This window comes from Ptychodera flava, chromosome 19 (assembly GCF_041260155.1).
Source record: "Ptychodera flava strain L36383 chromosome 19, AS_Pfla_20210202, whole genome shotgun sequence".
In the NCBI taxonomy this organism is placed as follows: domain Eukaryota; kingdom Metazoa; phylum Hemichordata; class Enteropneusta; family Ptychoderidae; genus Ptychodera; species Ptychodera flava.
In genome coordinates, this window is record NC_091946.1 from 34,711,080 (window position 1) to 34,727,056 (window position 15,977).

The window sequence follows — 15,977 nt, forward strand, 5'->3', positions numbered from 1 at the left end:
CCCTTGTCAGGATTACTGCGGAAAATCTCACTGGATCAAGCCACTCCATGTCCAAGTTTGTAAGAAGGTGGCCATATTCTCTATGGATATGTTCTGCAATCTGCATAAAAGAATACACACACACACAAACAGATTTCAGTAAATCTATGAAGTCACTTTAACAAATAATGCAAAAGTATATTTATTTTTGCTTGTAGGAATAAGCAATTTGATTTCAGAAGGGGTTGAAGGAATTTTTGAAAACAAATCTGTTTAAAATCATGTTACAATATCTAATTAACCCAAAACACTTCATGGGAGAATAAACCAATTTTATTTCGGGGGATGGAGGAATTTTTGAATACAAAATGTTGACCAGCAAAAAAATAATGAAAAAATGATAAGAAACCTGCAAGTGAGTCACTGCCACTGTTCTCAAAAATAAGTAACAGAAAGTATTGAATTACCTGAAATGAGAGTCTAGAATTATCATGATATTTGGAGCTGCCACCTTTTTGCAAGAACTAATCACATGAACAAGATAAAAATGTATTGTGATTTTATATGCGATAAGAGGACAGAAAATTGTATAATTTGTGCTATTTCATGCTAGTTTACTGAATGTAGGGGAGGATATAATACCCCCTACCCCTACCCATTTTTCGCCATTTTTTGCGGTACATGCAAATCAAAAACCAGCCAAGATAGGTATGTGTATCCCAAAATATCCAATGTTAACATCTTTTTTCTTGTTCAGCAGGTCCTAAAGAACAAAAAAATACCCAAGTAGTAGGGATAGGGGGTTGCACGGTGGGCCCCTCAAGCCCACGGACTATCAGCCTCAGGGGTCACGCGAAAATGAGGATGAGGATGACGCTACAGCGTCAGCTTCACCGGCGCCAGATCCGATTATTCCCGAATGCGTCTGATGAAAATTATAAGTGTAAAAACGACTTTAAAAATGTACTCCAAGTTACATATCACTGTAAATGTTAATCAAAACACAGTGGGGTTTGTGTTTCATAATATTTAGTAACCTCTCCTCTTAATATCCGTTTTTCACGATGTAGTTACAACGCAACATTCTTAGCCCTTAAAGTTCAATGGTTATATGTATAATACCTTTACTTTTCAGGCCTCAAGTCACAGTTTTACATTTTAATTGTTTTATATGTCCTCTGAATAATTAGGGCTGTCATATCGCCATTCATAGTAGCGATTTTTACACATTTCGGACCATGTATACCCTTTTTGCACCAATTTTTGGATAATCTCAACGCAAGAGTTGAGAGGATACCAACAAACGTATCCGCGGATCCATGGACTGAAAATTACGAACATTTCCAAAAAAATAGCCTGTATGAGTTATTCTAGCGATAAAAAATTACCTGCGAACCAGTTTTACGATTCAAAAGAAAGTTGAGAAGAATGGAGTTGTTATTTTCTTATGTTATGGGCGAATTTTATCATTTATCCGTCATCGGGTAGCGTAACTTCGGCAATCTTCTGATACGACGCTGAAGCTGACGCTGAGTAGCGTCATTTTCAGCGTCAGCTAGAGAGGTCACCTGAGGCTGAGGGTGAGGATGAGGATGACGCCAACTTTACGCTCGTGGTTCAATTCAATCCTCTGTTACGGTTGAAAGGTTAAAGATCAAGGGTTAGGAGTGCAGTGTAAGGACACATATCGTTGACTCTATTACATTAAGCAAACCGTCTCCATATATCGGCGAGGGCGGCTTGATCTTCAGGATACATGAAAGAGACCTGAGGACAAAGTTATGTCTTCACGAGACTTCAACTGGGGTAGTAAGATCATCGCCGCTGGTACAATAGCTACAGCGGGACTTCTCAACTACATTTACCCTTACTGGGTGAGTGACATCAGGAAAACAATGAGGGCAAACCGTGTCTCCAGTGAAATAGCAGAGCATTTGAAACGGAAGCATTTCGTGGTTGACATACTCACCGAGCAAGCCAAGAAGCAACCGTACAAGGCATTCATCATATACAATAACACTATCTATACCTATGAAGACATTGATCGTATGTCAAATAAATTTGCAAATTTTGTTGGCAGACAGGGACTAAAGCTCGGAGATACAATCGCCATGTTATGTACAACGAACCAGCGTATTTATGGATGTTCTTTGGTTTTGCCAAGTTGGGGATAAGTTGCTCTCTCATCAATTATAACCTGCGGGGTGACTTGATAAGACACTGTCTCGACGTCTGTCGAGCGAAGCTTTTGGTTGTAGGACATGGTTAGTATAGTATAGTTTATTGACTCAGTGTGAATCTTCAGTTGTATTTTGTCTCATGAATCAGAATTTTGTGGGATCAGAAGTTTCTAGGGAGTAAGATGAATGGTTATAGACTTGGTTGTTGTACGGCATCTACTTTTTGCACCCTATCACATGCCGATGGTTCAAAGTCTGCGCTCTCTTCGGTGAGATTGACGCAATCGATCACTGCTGACACTTTTGGCAGTTCAGAAATCAGGTTAAGGGTAGCGTTTCTTTAGACGTTATCAACAATTCGATGGCCAAGTGCAAGAGGGGCATATTCCCTGTGTCAAAACATATCAGATACTCCCCTTGGCCATCGATTGATCATAAAACCATTGACCTCCAAAGATTATTCATTTCAAGACGAGCTGTACTGCAGGGAACATGTAATGGATATTGTTAGTGAAAGGCATTTGTATACTCATACTCTCGATCAACGGATTTAATGTGCCCCTAAGGGTCCAAAATATAAAGCCTAACCAGATTTGAACTGAAAATGCTCATGTGTTCCATTTAGTCAAGTTAATTTAGATAAACATCCCAATTAGGAAAATCCATTAAATATGCAAATTTTGAATTATATTTAATGTCATCCCTTAATATGATTCACAGCTGATATATGTTAATGTTATCAACATTTGTAGCAAATCTCATCAAATTGTGTGCAGTCGTTCTCAATGTATATCCTGTTTTTCTAAAATCATTAACTATGCAAATGAGCAAAAAGTATGCAGGCCAAACCCACCGAAAACTAATCAATTCTTGCCATTTACTAAGTGAATCTATGTACCAGATTTGATTCTGATCTAATTAGCGGTTTTTTGGATATCGGACCAACAGACAGACAGATAGGCACACAGGCAGACAGAAAGACAAACAGACAGACAGAGATAGAGGAACAGACAGACATCGCTGCGACATAAGGTCACGTGAGCTAAAAATGAAGTGTGCATTTATGTCTGTCAATATACTTGAAGTGTAGTCACATGGGTGCATTACAACAATTCTGACAGAATCGTTCAACGTTAACCCAGTAAAATTAATAGTTCACAGGTATAATTGGATTTTTAAACTCCATTTCTGTTATTTACTTTTTATTTATCTGTTTTTGTATATGGATAATTATATCTGAAATAATAATAATAATAATATTTAATCAATCTGTAACACTATTCTTGTCGGTTTTTGATCATTTCACTGTAGAAAACGAACTCTTGAGTGCCGTCCAGAATGTTGCTGAACATCTCACAGAAAACGGATCGATGTGTGGACTTGTCATGGCAACGCTCGAGGATTCTTTAAGGATATAAAGATGAGCTGAGCACGTCTTCAAATGATCCCATCCCAAAAGAGTTTCGCGATGAACTCCTTCCAACAGATATTACTATGTTCATTTTCACATCTGGAACTACAGGTGGGTCATTAGAATGTAAGAAGTTAGATTATTATCTGTACATATATGTATGTGACTTTTGATATTTTCATTGTAGTTGTTCATTAAAATGAATTTACTCTTCCAGAGCAATTTAGGTTAAACGGCTCAAGCTATGACACAAACGCTGCAGTGACATCTACAATAATATGTACATTTCGTCGGTCATTTATTGCGTGTGTTAGCAGGATCTTCAACGAATAAAAGTTACATGAAGCACGGTATTACCCAGCCAACTGTTCTCGCCTTTCCGAAGATTGCCTGTCTTTCATTTTTCATTATAAACAAGGTATTTCACACCTCTGATGGTTGCAACGAGATAGGGCTCATTTGGTAGAACGTTGTAAGCTTGTTGTTAAGAGAACCATTTCATTCCTATTTCTGTTTCGTTCTCCCTACTGTGAATAAATGGGGACCACTGCCTCCCCTTCATCGAGCCCAGTCTACTAGGCCTGGTGGCAAAAACGGCCGATATGAGTTGTCATCCGTAAATCGCGGATTTTGCCCGTCACTTGAACCTTTTGGTCAAAATACCATGACAATTACCTCCCATAGAGTTATTCCCATGCATATATTTATGGAGAAATACAATTTCATTTCTTCTTTATAAAGTTACTGCTTTACCAGCAAATTTAATGTGTTGAATAAATGACCGTTCACTGAAGAGAACACCATGAGATGTGAAACTTGATCCAAATATTGTTACAGATGTACATTATTAGTGTATATCGGGCTGTATTTGCTTTTGTCTGTAGGCAATCCGAAGGCTGTTCGGATTTCCTATTCACATCATGTGATGAACACGTTCTTGATGTCAAGTTTAGAAATAAGACCTGACGATCGTCTGTACATTTCACTTCCGTTATATCATAGTTCCGCAATGATGGTCGGTGTTTGCCCGCTCTGAAGCACGGTATGTGTGTTATAGACTACATCCTTACATAAGTGCAAAATGCTTGTCCATGCATGTATGTATGTATGTATGTATGTATGTATGTATGTATGTATGTATGTATCTATGTACCTATGTATGTATCTATGTATCTCTGTATGTATGCATGTATCTATGTATGTATCTATGTGTGTATCTATGTGTATGTATGCATGTATGTGTTTGTATGTATGTATGTATCTATGTACTATGTATGTATGTATGTATCTCTGTATGTATGCATGTATCTAAGTATGTATCTATGTGTGTATCTATGTGTATGTATGCATGTATGTGTTTTGTATGTATGTATGTATGTATGTATGTATGTATGTATGTATGTATGTATGTATGTATCTATCTATCTATCTATCTATCTATCTATCTATGTGTATGTATGTATGTATGTAGTATGCATGCATGTATGTATGTATCTATATATGTGTCTATGTATGTATCTATATATCCAGGCATCTATGTGTCACGCTAGTAGTTAGGGGAATTTACGAGTTAGGTACCAGTCTTGATCGTAATGCTTTCAGTAACTAAAGCTGACACACCAAGATGTCGATTTAACACAACCTTGTACTTTATTGCAATATGGCGACCGCATCGTTCACCATCAAAGGTCTTATCTCAAGTGTATCTAGTCTAAGCTCTCTACAAAGTTAATTCTCTAAACTTACATAATTACAAAAGTCATCACGTGGTAATTTTCCCGCCAGTCTTTGATTGTTTCTTAAGATTAAATAAGATCACACCATGGAATATCCCGTTCTCGATTGTTCTCATTGAAATCTTAACCAATAATTAATTAAACTATCACACTATCTCTTATCTGCTTCTCGTACGATCTAAGTCAATGACCTTCAAATGCCTTGGCCACGTGAGGGACGCTTCGAGATAAAATCTCTACAGGGAGGGCGTTACATATGTATCTATGTAAGTACGTATGTATGTGTGGTTGTATGTTGTGTATGTTTGCATGCATGCATGCATGTATATGGGGCGCCGAATGTAAAATAATTAGTTTACACATTCAAAACATCATGTATTACAAATCACATATAGTCTCTGCTTGGATACACACACACACACACACACACACACACACACACACACACACACACACACACACACACACAATCACATACATAAACATAACACGAACATAACAGTGCACACAAACAATTGATACACATACATACATACATACATACATACATACATACATACATACATACATACATACATACATAGGCCTACATACATATACGTACGTTCATATGTACATATCACACATACATACATACATACACACAAACATACATATACATGTTTGTATATGTAGACACATACGGACATACATATTTACACGAGTTAACGTACATAGGTATCTGTGAGAATACACGAGCACATATACATTCAGTACAGGACATATAGAAGATATGGTCGAAGGTCTGCTCATGATACATACCAACACAGGACGCACAAACTTATTCACAAACACATTCCCACAATTACTGCACACTGTCAACGTTAACGACGATACGTATCACGGAGATACATAGTACATGCAGATATCTCAAACACACGAGTGAGTTCAGCTTCGCGACACACATGTAAACTTTGCTACACAAAAGAGCTGACACACATACAATTCAAAGATACAGATATCACTGAGACTGAATGCGCATGCGTTGAATAGCGACGCATACAAGCGAAGTTTCTCAAACACACAAGTGACTTCAGACACACAGGTGACGGGGGGGGGGATCCCACTCATATTCTAGAAAAACTGCATAACACACAACTGACTTCAGACACACAGGTGACGGGGGGTCCCACTCATATTCTAGGAAAACTGCATAACACACAAGTGACTTCAGACACACAGGTTACGGGGGTCCCACTCATATTCTAGTAAAATGCTCTGCATAACATACAAGTGAATTCAGACACACAAGTGACAGGGGTCCCACTCATATCGTAGGAAAATGCTTAGCTATTTATGTTACCGAAATTGAAGTGTAATAAAGGGAAAGTGGCTTCACACATCACTCATCTCGTCTTGTATGTGCTTTGGTGTGTTTAGTGTCTGAAATGTTTTGGCTGTTAGTGTGAAAATTAACAAACGAATCGTTAATTTTAAAATAAGCCATGGCGAGACGTGGGTGTAGTCAGATGTGTCTTTGACAACCTTGACTCTTTTTTATCACCACGGTTCAAAACCAGAGCGGTCTCTTCCTCAGTCGCCTAAGATATATGTATATCTTTTTTGTTTTATGTCACGTCGATATTGTTGATCTCCTGTTCTTCTAGCGATGAAGCCAGAATATTTATGTTTGGATCATCATGTGTTCGTCCGTTCATTGACTTGTTCCTAATACAAAAATGCCGTGGACGTTGGCCTGTATCAGTGCATCGCGTATGTTTGGATTTCTTATGTATGCGGTGATCCATTATTGTGGGAATAGTTTCCATGGGTTTTGTCCTTTCTATGTGTTTACACTTTTTGCACATTGCTGTTTATATTGCTTGTGTTCTCATATACGGGCTTTGTTGGGAACACTGGTGTGTTTCTTCGTTTGGTAGCTGGTGTTCTAGTTGCATAATTAGTGTAGCAAGTTGAGTAATGGGGTGTAGCCTGAGTACTGGGTGGAGTGCACGAGTACGTAAGGGAGCCTTCAGTAATTACAGGGTGGGGTGGGCCGGGGGAATTGGGGGGAGGGTCACTTTTTAGAAAACAGTTTCAAGGGGAGGGTCACTTTTTATAAACCTAGCTTGGGGGAGGGTCACTTTTGACAGAAGCTGATATTATGGCCAAAACTTTGATTGTCTGTGTGATATTTCCTGAATAGGAAATCACCAACAAAATACGCACACACATACCCCAATGCATAGTGAATTGACATTTTGGTGAAATTCCAAAATCAAATTTCTTACACAACCATAGACTTGTAACCACTCTAGTCTAATCAAGAACAATAATCTTAATAATCAAGCATACATAAATGCACAGATTTAACTAATTTTGTATTGAATTAAAATTATTCATAGTTTCATCATAGACGCCAATGCATAGTGAATCGACATTTTGGTGAAATTCCAAAATCAAATTTCTTGCACAACCATAGACTTGTAACCACTCTAGTCTTATCAAGAACAATAATGTGAATAATCAAGCATACATAAATGCACAGATTTATCTAATTTTGTACTGAAAACAAATTATTCATAGTTTCATCATAGACGCCAATGCATAGTGAATCGACATTTTGGTGAAATTCCAAAATCAAATTTCTTGCACAACCATGGACTTGTTACCTCTCTAGTCTTATCAAGAACAATAATGTGAATAATCAAGCATACATAAATGCACAGATTTATCTAATTTTGTACTGAAAACAAATTATTCATAGTTTCATCATAGACCCCCATGCATAGTGTATGGACATTTTGGTGAAATTCCAAAATCATATTTCTTGCACAACCATAGACTTGTAACCACTGTAGTCTAATCAAGAAAAATTATATCAATAATCAAGCATGCATAAATGCACAGATTTATCTAATTTTGTATTGGAAAAAACTTCATAATTTCATCATAAACACCATGGATATTGAACCAACTTTTTAGATGAAATTCAGAAATCAATTTCTTGTACACAAATGTTCATTTTACTACTTCCCTATTTAAGCAAAGTACATTTAAATACATTATCAAACATATATAAAATACAGATATAGCATGTTTTGTGGGGGTAAATTGTCAATAATTTGCCTGATAGACTCCACGTATGATTTGATATTTTTGGATGAAGCACTAAATCAGCTACATCTTGCCTTCTTATAGTTGCACACAATATGGTGACCCTCCCTAAAATGTAGACCATATCTCTTCAACAATTTTTGTGTGATAAATTGCGACTGTCCCTCCAAAAACACCAGCCCTCCCCTATGTAATTTGTCCCTAACATAACCATTGAACCAATTGTTATGTAAATTAGCTGATACTGTTTTAGTTATTCCCGGGGAGAATACCGCAGTGGGTGGGGGGGAGGGTCAAGTTTTAGAATGTCGGATAAGGGGGAGGGTCACATTTTAGACAGGAGGATAGTGGGGAGGGTCACAATTTACGGTACAGGTGTTCGCGAAATTCCCCCGGCCCACCCCCCCTGTAATTACTGAAGGCTCCCTAAGAATGTCCACGGCCTTGAAGTAATGTTTGACTTCGCGTAAGTGCGATAGCGAGTCCGCAAGATTAATGTTCATGTTGACGTATCTTGCTGTGATATAGATTTTCGAAAGGGCCGAAAGCCAGAACAGTTCGCGGAGCCAGGACGTGGCTATAGTATTGCGGGACGTGCCGGAGTTTATCATATACATCGTCGTAGTATTGTCCGTATATACTACAATGTAGAGTTGGTCCACTGGCGCGCCGGCCTGCAAGCAAGCAGTATACGATTGTGTAGAATTATTGCAAATTGATATGTGCGTCTGCAATCGCAGGGTCACGGTGGTCCGTTGACCTTCGCATACAAGACATGCCTGGTCCTGCCCTAGAGCGCGTTGGTGGCGAAGATCTGTTGGGGCAACGGTGTTTCCTCGATTAAGAATGCCGTACCATGAAATTCGGGTGTAGCGAACTGTGTTTGCGATGTGACCAGATTTCCTGTTTGTTGTTAGCCACGTTCGACTAATCTTGTTAAGTGTATTGACCTTTGAAACAAAGTTGTTTTTAGGGACTGTTAAGAATTTACTTCCAGGGGGGAGCCTGGAGGATTTTCTTTTTCTACTACATCAGAGTCAGAGCTACATATATCACTGTCACTGCCAGTATGTAGTAGCAGGGCAGTAGTTGTATTAACTTTTTATTTTGACAATATTTTTGTTCAGTTTATACAATTGCGTTCTTGTTCTACTCCCTACAGCATGTTGAGTTGTCCAGTATTCAGCTTGCCAACACACCCTATGTGTGCAGTGCATTGTAATTAAAGACATACTATGCAACAAAACGGTTCTAGGTTTTGTTTAATTATTACTAACATTAGAACCACTCGACGACATCAAACTGTTGGGAATCAAAATATTTTCAGGTCCCCCTACAGGCAGAGCAAAACTTTTAAGTCCCCCTCGACTACCCCAAAAATTTTCGAATCCCCCCTGAATTCCTCCAGCCCCCTCACCATTTTTTGAACGCGGTCTTAATTATGCGTACCACCAGCCGAAGCTCTGTGACAAAACATAGTGTTTACTTTCACATCGACACATAGACATTTGTTAAGTTCAGGCGATTGTTATTATTTCTTCGTCCACTTAAATCATAGACAGTAGATGAACGACACAGATGTAAGACATTTCCCGGATCCAAGAACCATGAGTAGGCCCTCGGATACTCATATGCTGTGAACCTCACTTGCAATAATTGTGTGTTTGAGTAATCTCACTCATACGCCACTGTTCACAAAGACGCACATGTATTCAATTTCGGTAACATAAACAGGCTGAGCATTTTCCTACGATATGAGTGGGACCCCTGTCACTCGTGTGTCTGAATTCACTTGCATGTTATGCAGAGCATTTTCCTAGAATATGAGTGGGACCCCCCGTCACCTGTGTGTCTGAAGTCACTTGTGTGTTTGAGAAACTTCACTTGTATGCGTCGCTATTCAACGCATGCGCATTCAGTCTCAGTGATATCTGTATCTTTGAATTGTATGTGTGTAGGCTCACTTGTGTAGCGAAGCTCACATGTGTGTCGCGAAGCTGAACTCACTCGTGTGTTTGTGAAATCTGCATGTACTATGTATCGCCGTGATACGTATCGTCGCCAACGTTGACAGTGTGTAGTAATTGTGGGAATGTGTTTGAGTATAAGTTTGTGCGTCCTGTGTTGGTATATGTCTCATGAGCAGACCTTCACCAATGTCGTCTGGATGTCCTGTACTGAATGTATATGTGCTCGTACGCGTGTATTCTCACAGATACCATGTGTACGTTAACTCGTATATATCTGTATGTCCGTATGTGTCTACATATACAAACACGTATGTATGTGTGATGTGTACATATGTACCCACGTCCGTACATATGTACGTATGTATGTATGTATGTATATATGTATGTATGTATGTATGTATGTATGTATGTATGTATGTATGTATGTATGTGTGTGTGTGTATCAATTGTATGTGTGTACGTGTTATGTGTGTGTGTGTGTGTGTGTGTGTGTGTGTGTGTGTGTGTGTGTATGTGTATCCAGGCAGAACTATGATGTGATAAGTAATGCACGTTTTAAATGTGTAAACTAATTATTTTACATTCGGCGCCCCATACATGTATGTATGTATGTATGGCAGGATTGATGGATGGTTCTATGGATGGATCTGCGAATGGATGTATTATTTGATCTCATATTTGAAACTACTGTTGGGAGTTTCTCCTTTGTGTTTTATGAATATTTGAAATCTGCGTTTTATAAAAGGTATAACAGTCATTCTTGCGAAGAAGTTCTCCGTTCACAACTGTTGGGATGACTGTAGACGTCACAATGCAACCATCCTCCTGTATATCGGCGAGTTTTGCCGGTATCTGCTGACTTTACCCGAGGTAAGATATATTTTATTCACTCAATAAGCATTCACATACATAAAGGAGGAGCATTCATTTATTATAATCAGGGCGTGTCTGTGAATTCTTCTCGCGCCTCTGTTAAAATAACAGAAATCCTCCTACTCACTAAAAATGATGGCCATCTTATAAGATGCTAAAATTTGATGATCCTCTCCGCCTCTGCATGAGGAAATTTTAAGAAATTGATTGCTTTGCATAGTTTTAGTACTTTAATTTGTTCGTTCTAGTAGCTACAGCTTCTTGGTCTACTTCCTATAGCATTTTCAAATACCCAGCAGTGTCAGTCGAACTTTTCATTGTGCCGTGCGCATTGCCTATTATTGTTGATAATTAAAATTGAAGCCTGGACCTCAATTTGAATTTCAACACCAACAACACAGGATACAGATATACATGCGATATCTACAAGCTTAGAGTAAAGCATTTCTTTACGCTGTGGCTAATAACACATAAACTGTTACTGACGCACGCTGCAAAAATCAGAAAAAGAATAGTCCAAATTTACAGTTATATATGGCAATAAGCTATGAGTATTGGAGTGAAATCATTCTGTTGATATGATTATTTTTAGTTTATTTAGGTTTATATGAAATTTTACATATTTTTGCATTTCAAGAACATCGAGACCATCATATGTTTCGTGTTATTTAGACGCATTTATCAGTCAGCCTGCATCATATAGCTTATTGGTTCTCAAATATTTAGTAGGAGGCTTGTTACATTGCAACTTCAGATGATACATTACAGTTAATATGCACCATGAAGTAAAATAATTTGAGTCAACTATCAATTTGTTTGCACAATATTGGACCATGTATAGGGTGAAAGGTAAGCCATATCCCATGAGCAAGTATGCCCAAATTTTCATTAACAACTGTTGATACAGAAACTTCAAAGGAACATAGTGTACTTAATGTATTATCCTAAATAGTTTACTTTTTAAAATATCCGACATAGAGAAATTTATTCTATGTCAACTATTGTATGCTTAGTGTCACATGGCTTTCAATGCATAAGGCTATTGACTAATGAGCCACGTCTCATAGCTAACGCTTCCAAAACGTTTTTGGATTATAACTGTTGATATTGACACTTAAAACAAATATAGTGCTATAAACGTATCATCCTGGATTGACCTTACTTTGATACAGATTCATCATGGGGTAAATATCATCTATGTCAGCTATCGTGTCTTTCGTGTCATATTGCCTCAACTTTATAAAGTGTTCGCTAATCCATGTCTCACAAGTAGGCACGTCTAAAAACGTTATAAGATGCCTGTTGATATTGACACTTCAAAGAGATATACTGAATAAATGTATTATCCTAATAGACCTTACTTTGAAACGTATCCATCATTGAGGAAACATAGTCCGTGTCAAATATATGTTTTCATGTGGGTCTCCAATTTATAAAGTAAAGGCAAAGCTGTGTTTCAAAGGTTAACACTTCCTACATTTTTATTTGAAGGTTATAGAAATTAAAACTTTGTATGGTTGCAGTGCAATAAATGTGGTTTTTTTTTCATTAAGATCCATCATAGAGTAAAATTATGTGTGTCAAGTATAGTATATATTCTGTTATATGGGCCCAATGTAAAATGTATAAGCTAAGCCATGTCTCATGGGTAAACACTTCTTGAATTTCTAAGAGGTTGTTACTGTGGAAACTGAAGTAAGTTTTTGCGTTCAACATGCTACCCTACTTACTGTAGTGTAGATTGACAATGGAGTAAAAATCACCCAAGTTATGTCAAGTATCACGTGTGTTTTGTTTACATATGGGTCCAAGTATGTATGGTATATGCTAAGCCATGCCTCATATCTTGCTCCTAACCAGCCACACCGTGCAAAGAATCTGCCACGCATTCTCATTGTGCTTGTAAAAGCTGTGGTAAGACAAGACTTTGTAGACTAACCAAGACAAAAATGTAATAAGAGAGAAAACGCATGTCCTTGTATTCCAAATATAGTGTACTGACTTGAGAGAATGAAAGCATGCGGAGAGTCGCCTTTATTTCCTTGAATGTCTTCTTTGTACACTGAAACAAGGCTTGTTGACAAAGTGGAAATGTTTAAAAATCAAGTAACCCCTTTATTCTGTTTGAAAAAAAGATAAAATCTCTTGTACTGTTTTCAAATTTTAGATGATCTCCGCCCAAATCTGTATTTTGCCGGCCCAACCCGGTCATGATGAATACACGCTCCCTAAGTTTATCTACGGATGTGAGTGAGAATCCTTGCAGGTTCATAGAGCTCCCGCATACTGCTCTGAGATGATGCAAAGGTATTTTACTGGAACTATGGTTTTCATCAAATCTACTTATTTTATCCCGTGCTGTATATATCTTTGTGTTAATCCTATTTTCAGACACCGGAAGACAAGAATCATTCCATAAGAATTGCTATGGGAAATGGACTTCGACAAGACATCTGGACAAAATTCAGACGTCGCTACTCTATTCTAACTATTGCCGAGTTTTATGGCTGTACAGAGGGACGTTTCTTCACAATTAACAGCGATAACACACCGGCTGTGATTGGAAAATTTTCACCGTTTGTAAAGGCAGGTACCAGTGCGAACTATGAATATGCCACTGTAATTGACCAATTCCACATGTCATTCTCATCATAGATAAGGGCAGAAGTGTGTACTGCTGCGCTTTATTCTCATTAAATACATCTGTCGAAACTTAGGACAATTCGAGCTTATGCGATTGTTGGTTTCTCGCACTGCGTATTAATCATGAGACCTGTTTAACTGTCAGTTGTTCATATTAAAACATGGTGACATTTTCCACGGCTGTTTTAAAAACTGTCAGTTTGTTTTCAGATCAGTTAATAATGACGAAATGGCTTCCTGAAGTTTGCATCATGTAAAGTAAGGTTTTTCAATTACTTCTTTCTGCAATCTGCCCACTCTAGTGAATCCCATTTGAAGCATTTGCAAAGTGTACACTAATTCAGGCACTAATGAATAAAACCAAGATGACATGAAGTGTGGCAGATAATCTCAATTAATCATAAAACCACCAAAGTCTCTTCTTGTCAAGACCTAACCGTGATGTGTACAAAGTTTATGTTTAAAAGAGTTACGAAAAAGTTTATTTAATGTTAGCATTTTTGTTGAATGTACCAGCCAGTACTGACTATATAAACCCAAGCAAGTCTGAAAAACATCTAAAAGGATCTTTCTTCAAGTTGGCCTGGAGGTAGGCCTGACAAATTTTCCGGATAGATCCAAGCCAAATGAAAAGTAAAGAAAACTGGAGTACTAGGGCACAAATATTTGTTACTTAAACTTGTCTGAAATCTTAAATACAACAAAAGCAAGTCAACATGTAGCAATTAAAGAACCCCGGTAAAGATCCACAGCTTTCATCGAGATATTGATTGATGTTGTTGAAACCTGAGAAGGAAGCCACAGTTCAGCCGCTGGTCGGCAGATTTGAAAATTGGATGTTTAACTCAGGAGTGATTCAGTTGACATATAGCTCTGGCCACATCAATTGTACATATGGGAGACCATGGCTCAACTGCGAAACAGCCCATTAGCAATGCATCAGTAGTCTGGTGCAATAACAATGACGACAATGGCCAATGTGAGAATAGTGATAGAAAAGCATTTGCCTGGCCTAGTCTTTTAATTCTAGTAACTTGCTGTAACAGTCAGAAAGTTCGGAGTCGATGACACCATACAGACTTAATGCTGGCTGGTGCCACGCAGACAAACAACTGGGGCCGTTTTAAATGTATGTAGGTAAGAGTTTACATTCGACACTAACGAGTAAACAAAGTGCAACATGTCCGATCTGTAAATGCGATAGCCAGTGTCTCAATAACATGTTTGAAAGGTATATCAATTTAAGAGTCAATGCACTCAAATATACCAGTCGATAAATTCATGATCTCATGCGGATCGGACTCATAACACACGGCACCAAGTCATTTCTTGAAAACGCCACAGTCCAAAGTGTTCAGCTGAATCGCGGTCTTTATAAAGTGTGGATAAATTACACTCAAATAACAAACCCCTAACTTCAAGACCTTGAGCATACACACAGCAAATAGCGAATGTTTACAAAATATAAAAATTGTGGACTTATCGGCATGCAGTTGGCGACATATGACTAATCTCGCCGGGGAGATTGGAAGTTTGACAATTTATCAATGAAAAAATGATAGAGTGTGATAGTAATCATGTAAAATGCCATAAATTATTTTTATATCTACATTCATGCCACCGCATCGCGTCATTATAATAATGTTTACCTAAATCTGATCGGCTTAGTTTCCATTATATCTATATGTAGGAGTACATTGAAATAATGCCAATAGGGCTGAAGTATGCACTAAAATGATTTTTGGCCGAACCAAACACGAAAAAAACCTGAAAATTGTAATAAATCTGAAGAATCTTCCTTGATATCAGTTCGGGATTTTACTAAATGTGATAACATAGGATTTTTAAGTAATAATAGTAAAGCCTCCCCAATGATCTCAACCTAAGCTGTAGCTAAACGACAGTAACTGACCAAGACGACGGCCAGAGTGAAAAGCCCGGCCCGCTAAATTTCATACATCACATGCAACATCTTTCGGACCTTTATCGACATATGAACTTCCAGAAATATACCATGAGAGGGGGGGACAGAAAACAAAATTACGTTGATTAGATCACCAGCGAAAAAGTTTTTTAGTGTATTTACATG

The 15,977-nt window shown here is 38.0% G+C and overlaps 1 protein-coding gene across 3 annotated transcripts; it reads left to right on the plus strand.

Annotated features, from left to right (window-relative positions):
• The first annotated feature begins 1,644 nt into the window (after positions 1 to 1,644).
• LOC139119368 (long-chain fatty acid transport protein 5-like) lies at positions 1,645 to 14,545 on the plus strand. 3 transcript variants are annotated; one of them, XR_011548909.1, is made up of 5 exons: positions 1,645 to 2,243; positions 3,471 to 3,681; positions 4,455 to 4,612; positions 11,118 to 11,242; positions 13,637 to 14,545. XR_011548909.1 is itself a non-coding variant. In XM_070683156.1 (5 exons), exons 2-5 carry the CDS (start codon positions 3,601 to 3,603, stop codon positions 13,898 to 13,900), a joined length of 510 nt encoding a protein of 169 aa, XP_070539257.1. In that variant the 5' UTR covers positions 1,645 to 2,243; positions 3,471 to 3,600; the 3' UTR covers positions 13,901 to 14,545. The 3 variants fall into 3 exon arrangements, 2 of the variants coding, with proteins under 2 accessions (XP_070539257.1, XP_070539258.1); XM_070683156.1 differs by having other exon boundaries at positions 4,573 to 4,612; XM_070683157.1 differs by having other exon boundaries at positions 1,645 to 1,853; positions 4,573 to 4,612.
• The last annotated feature ends 1,432 nt before the right edge of the window (positions 14,546 to 15,977 follow it).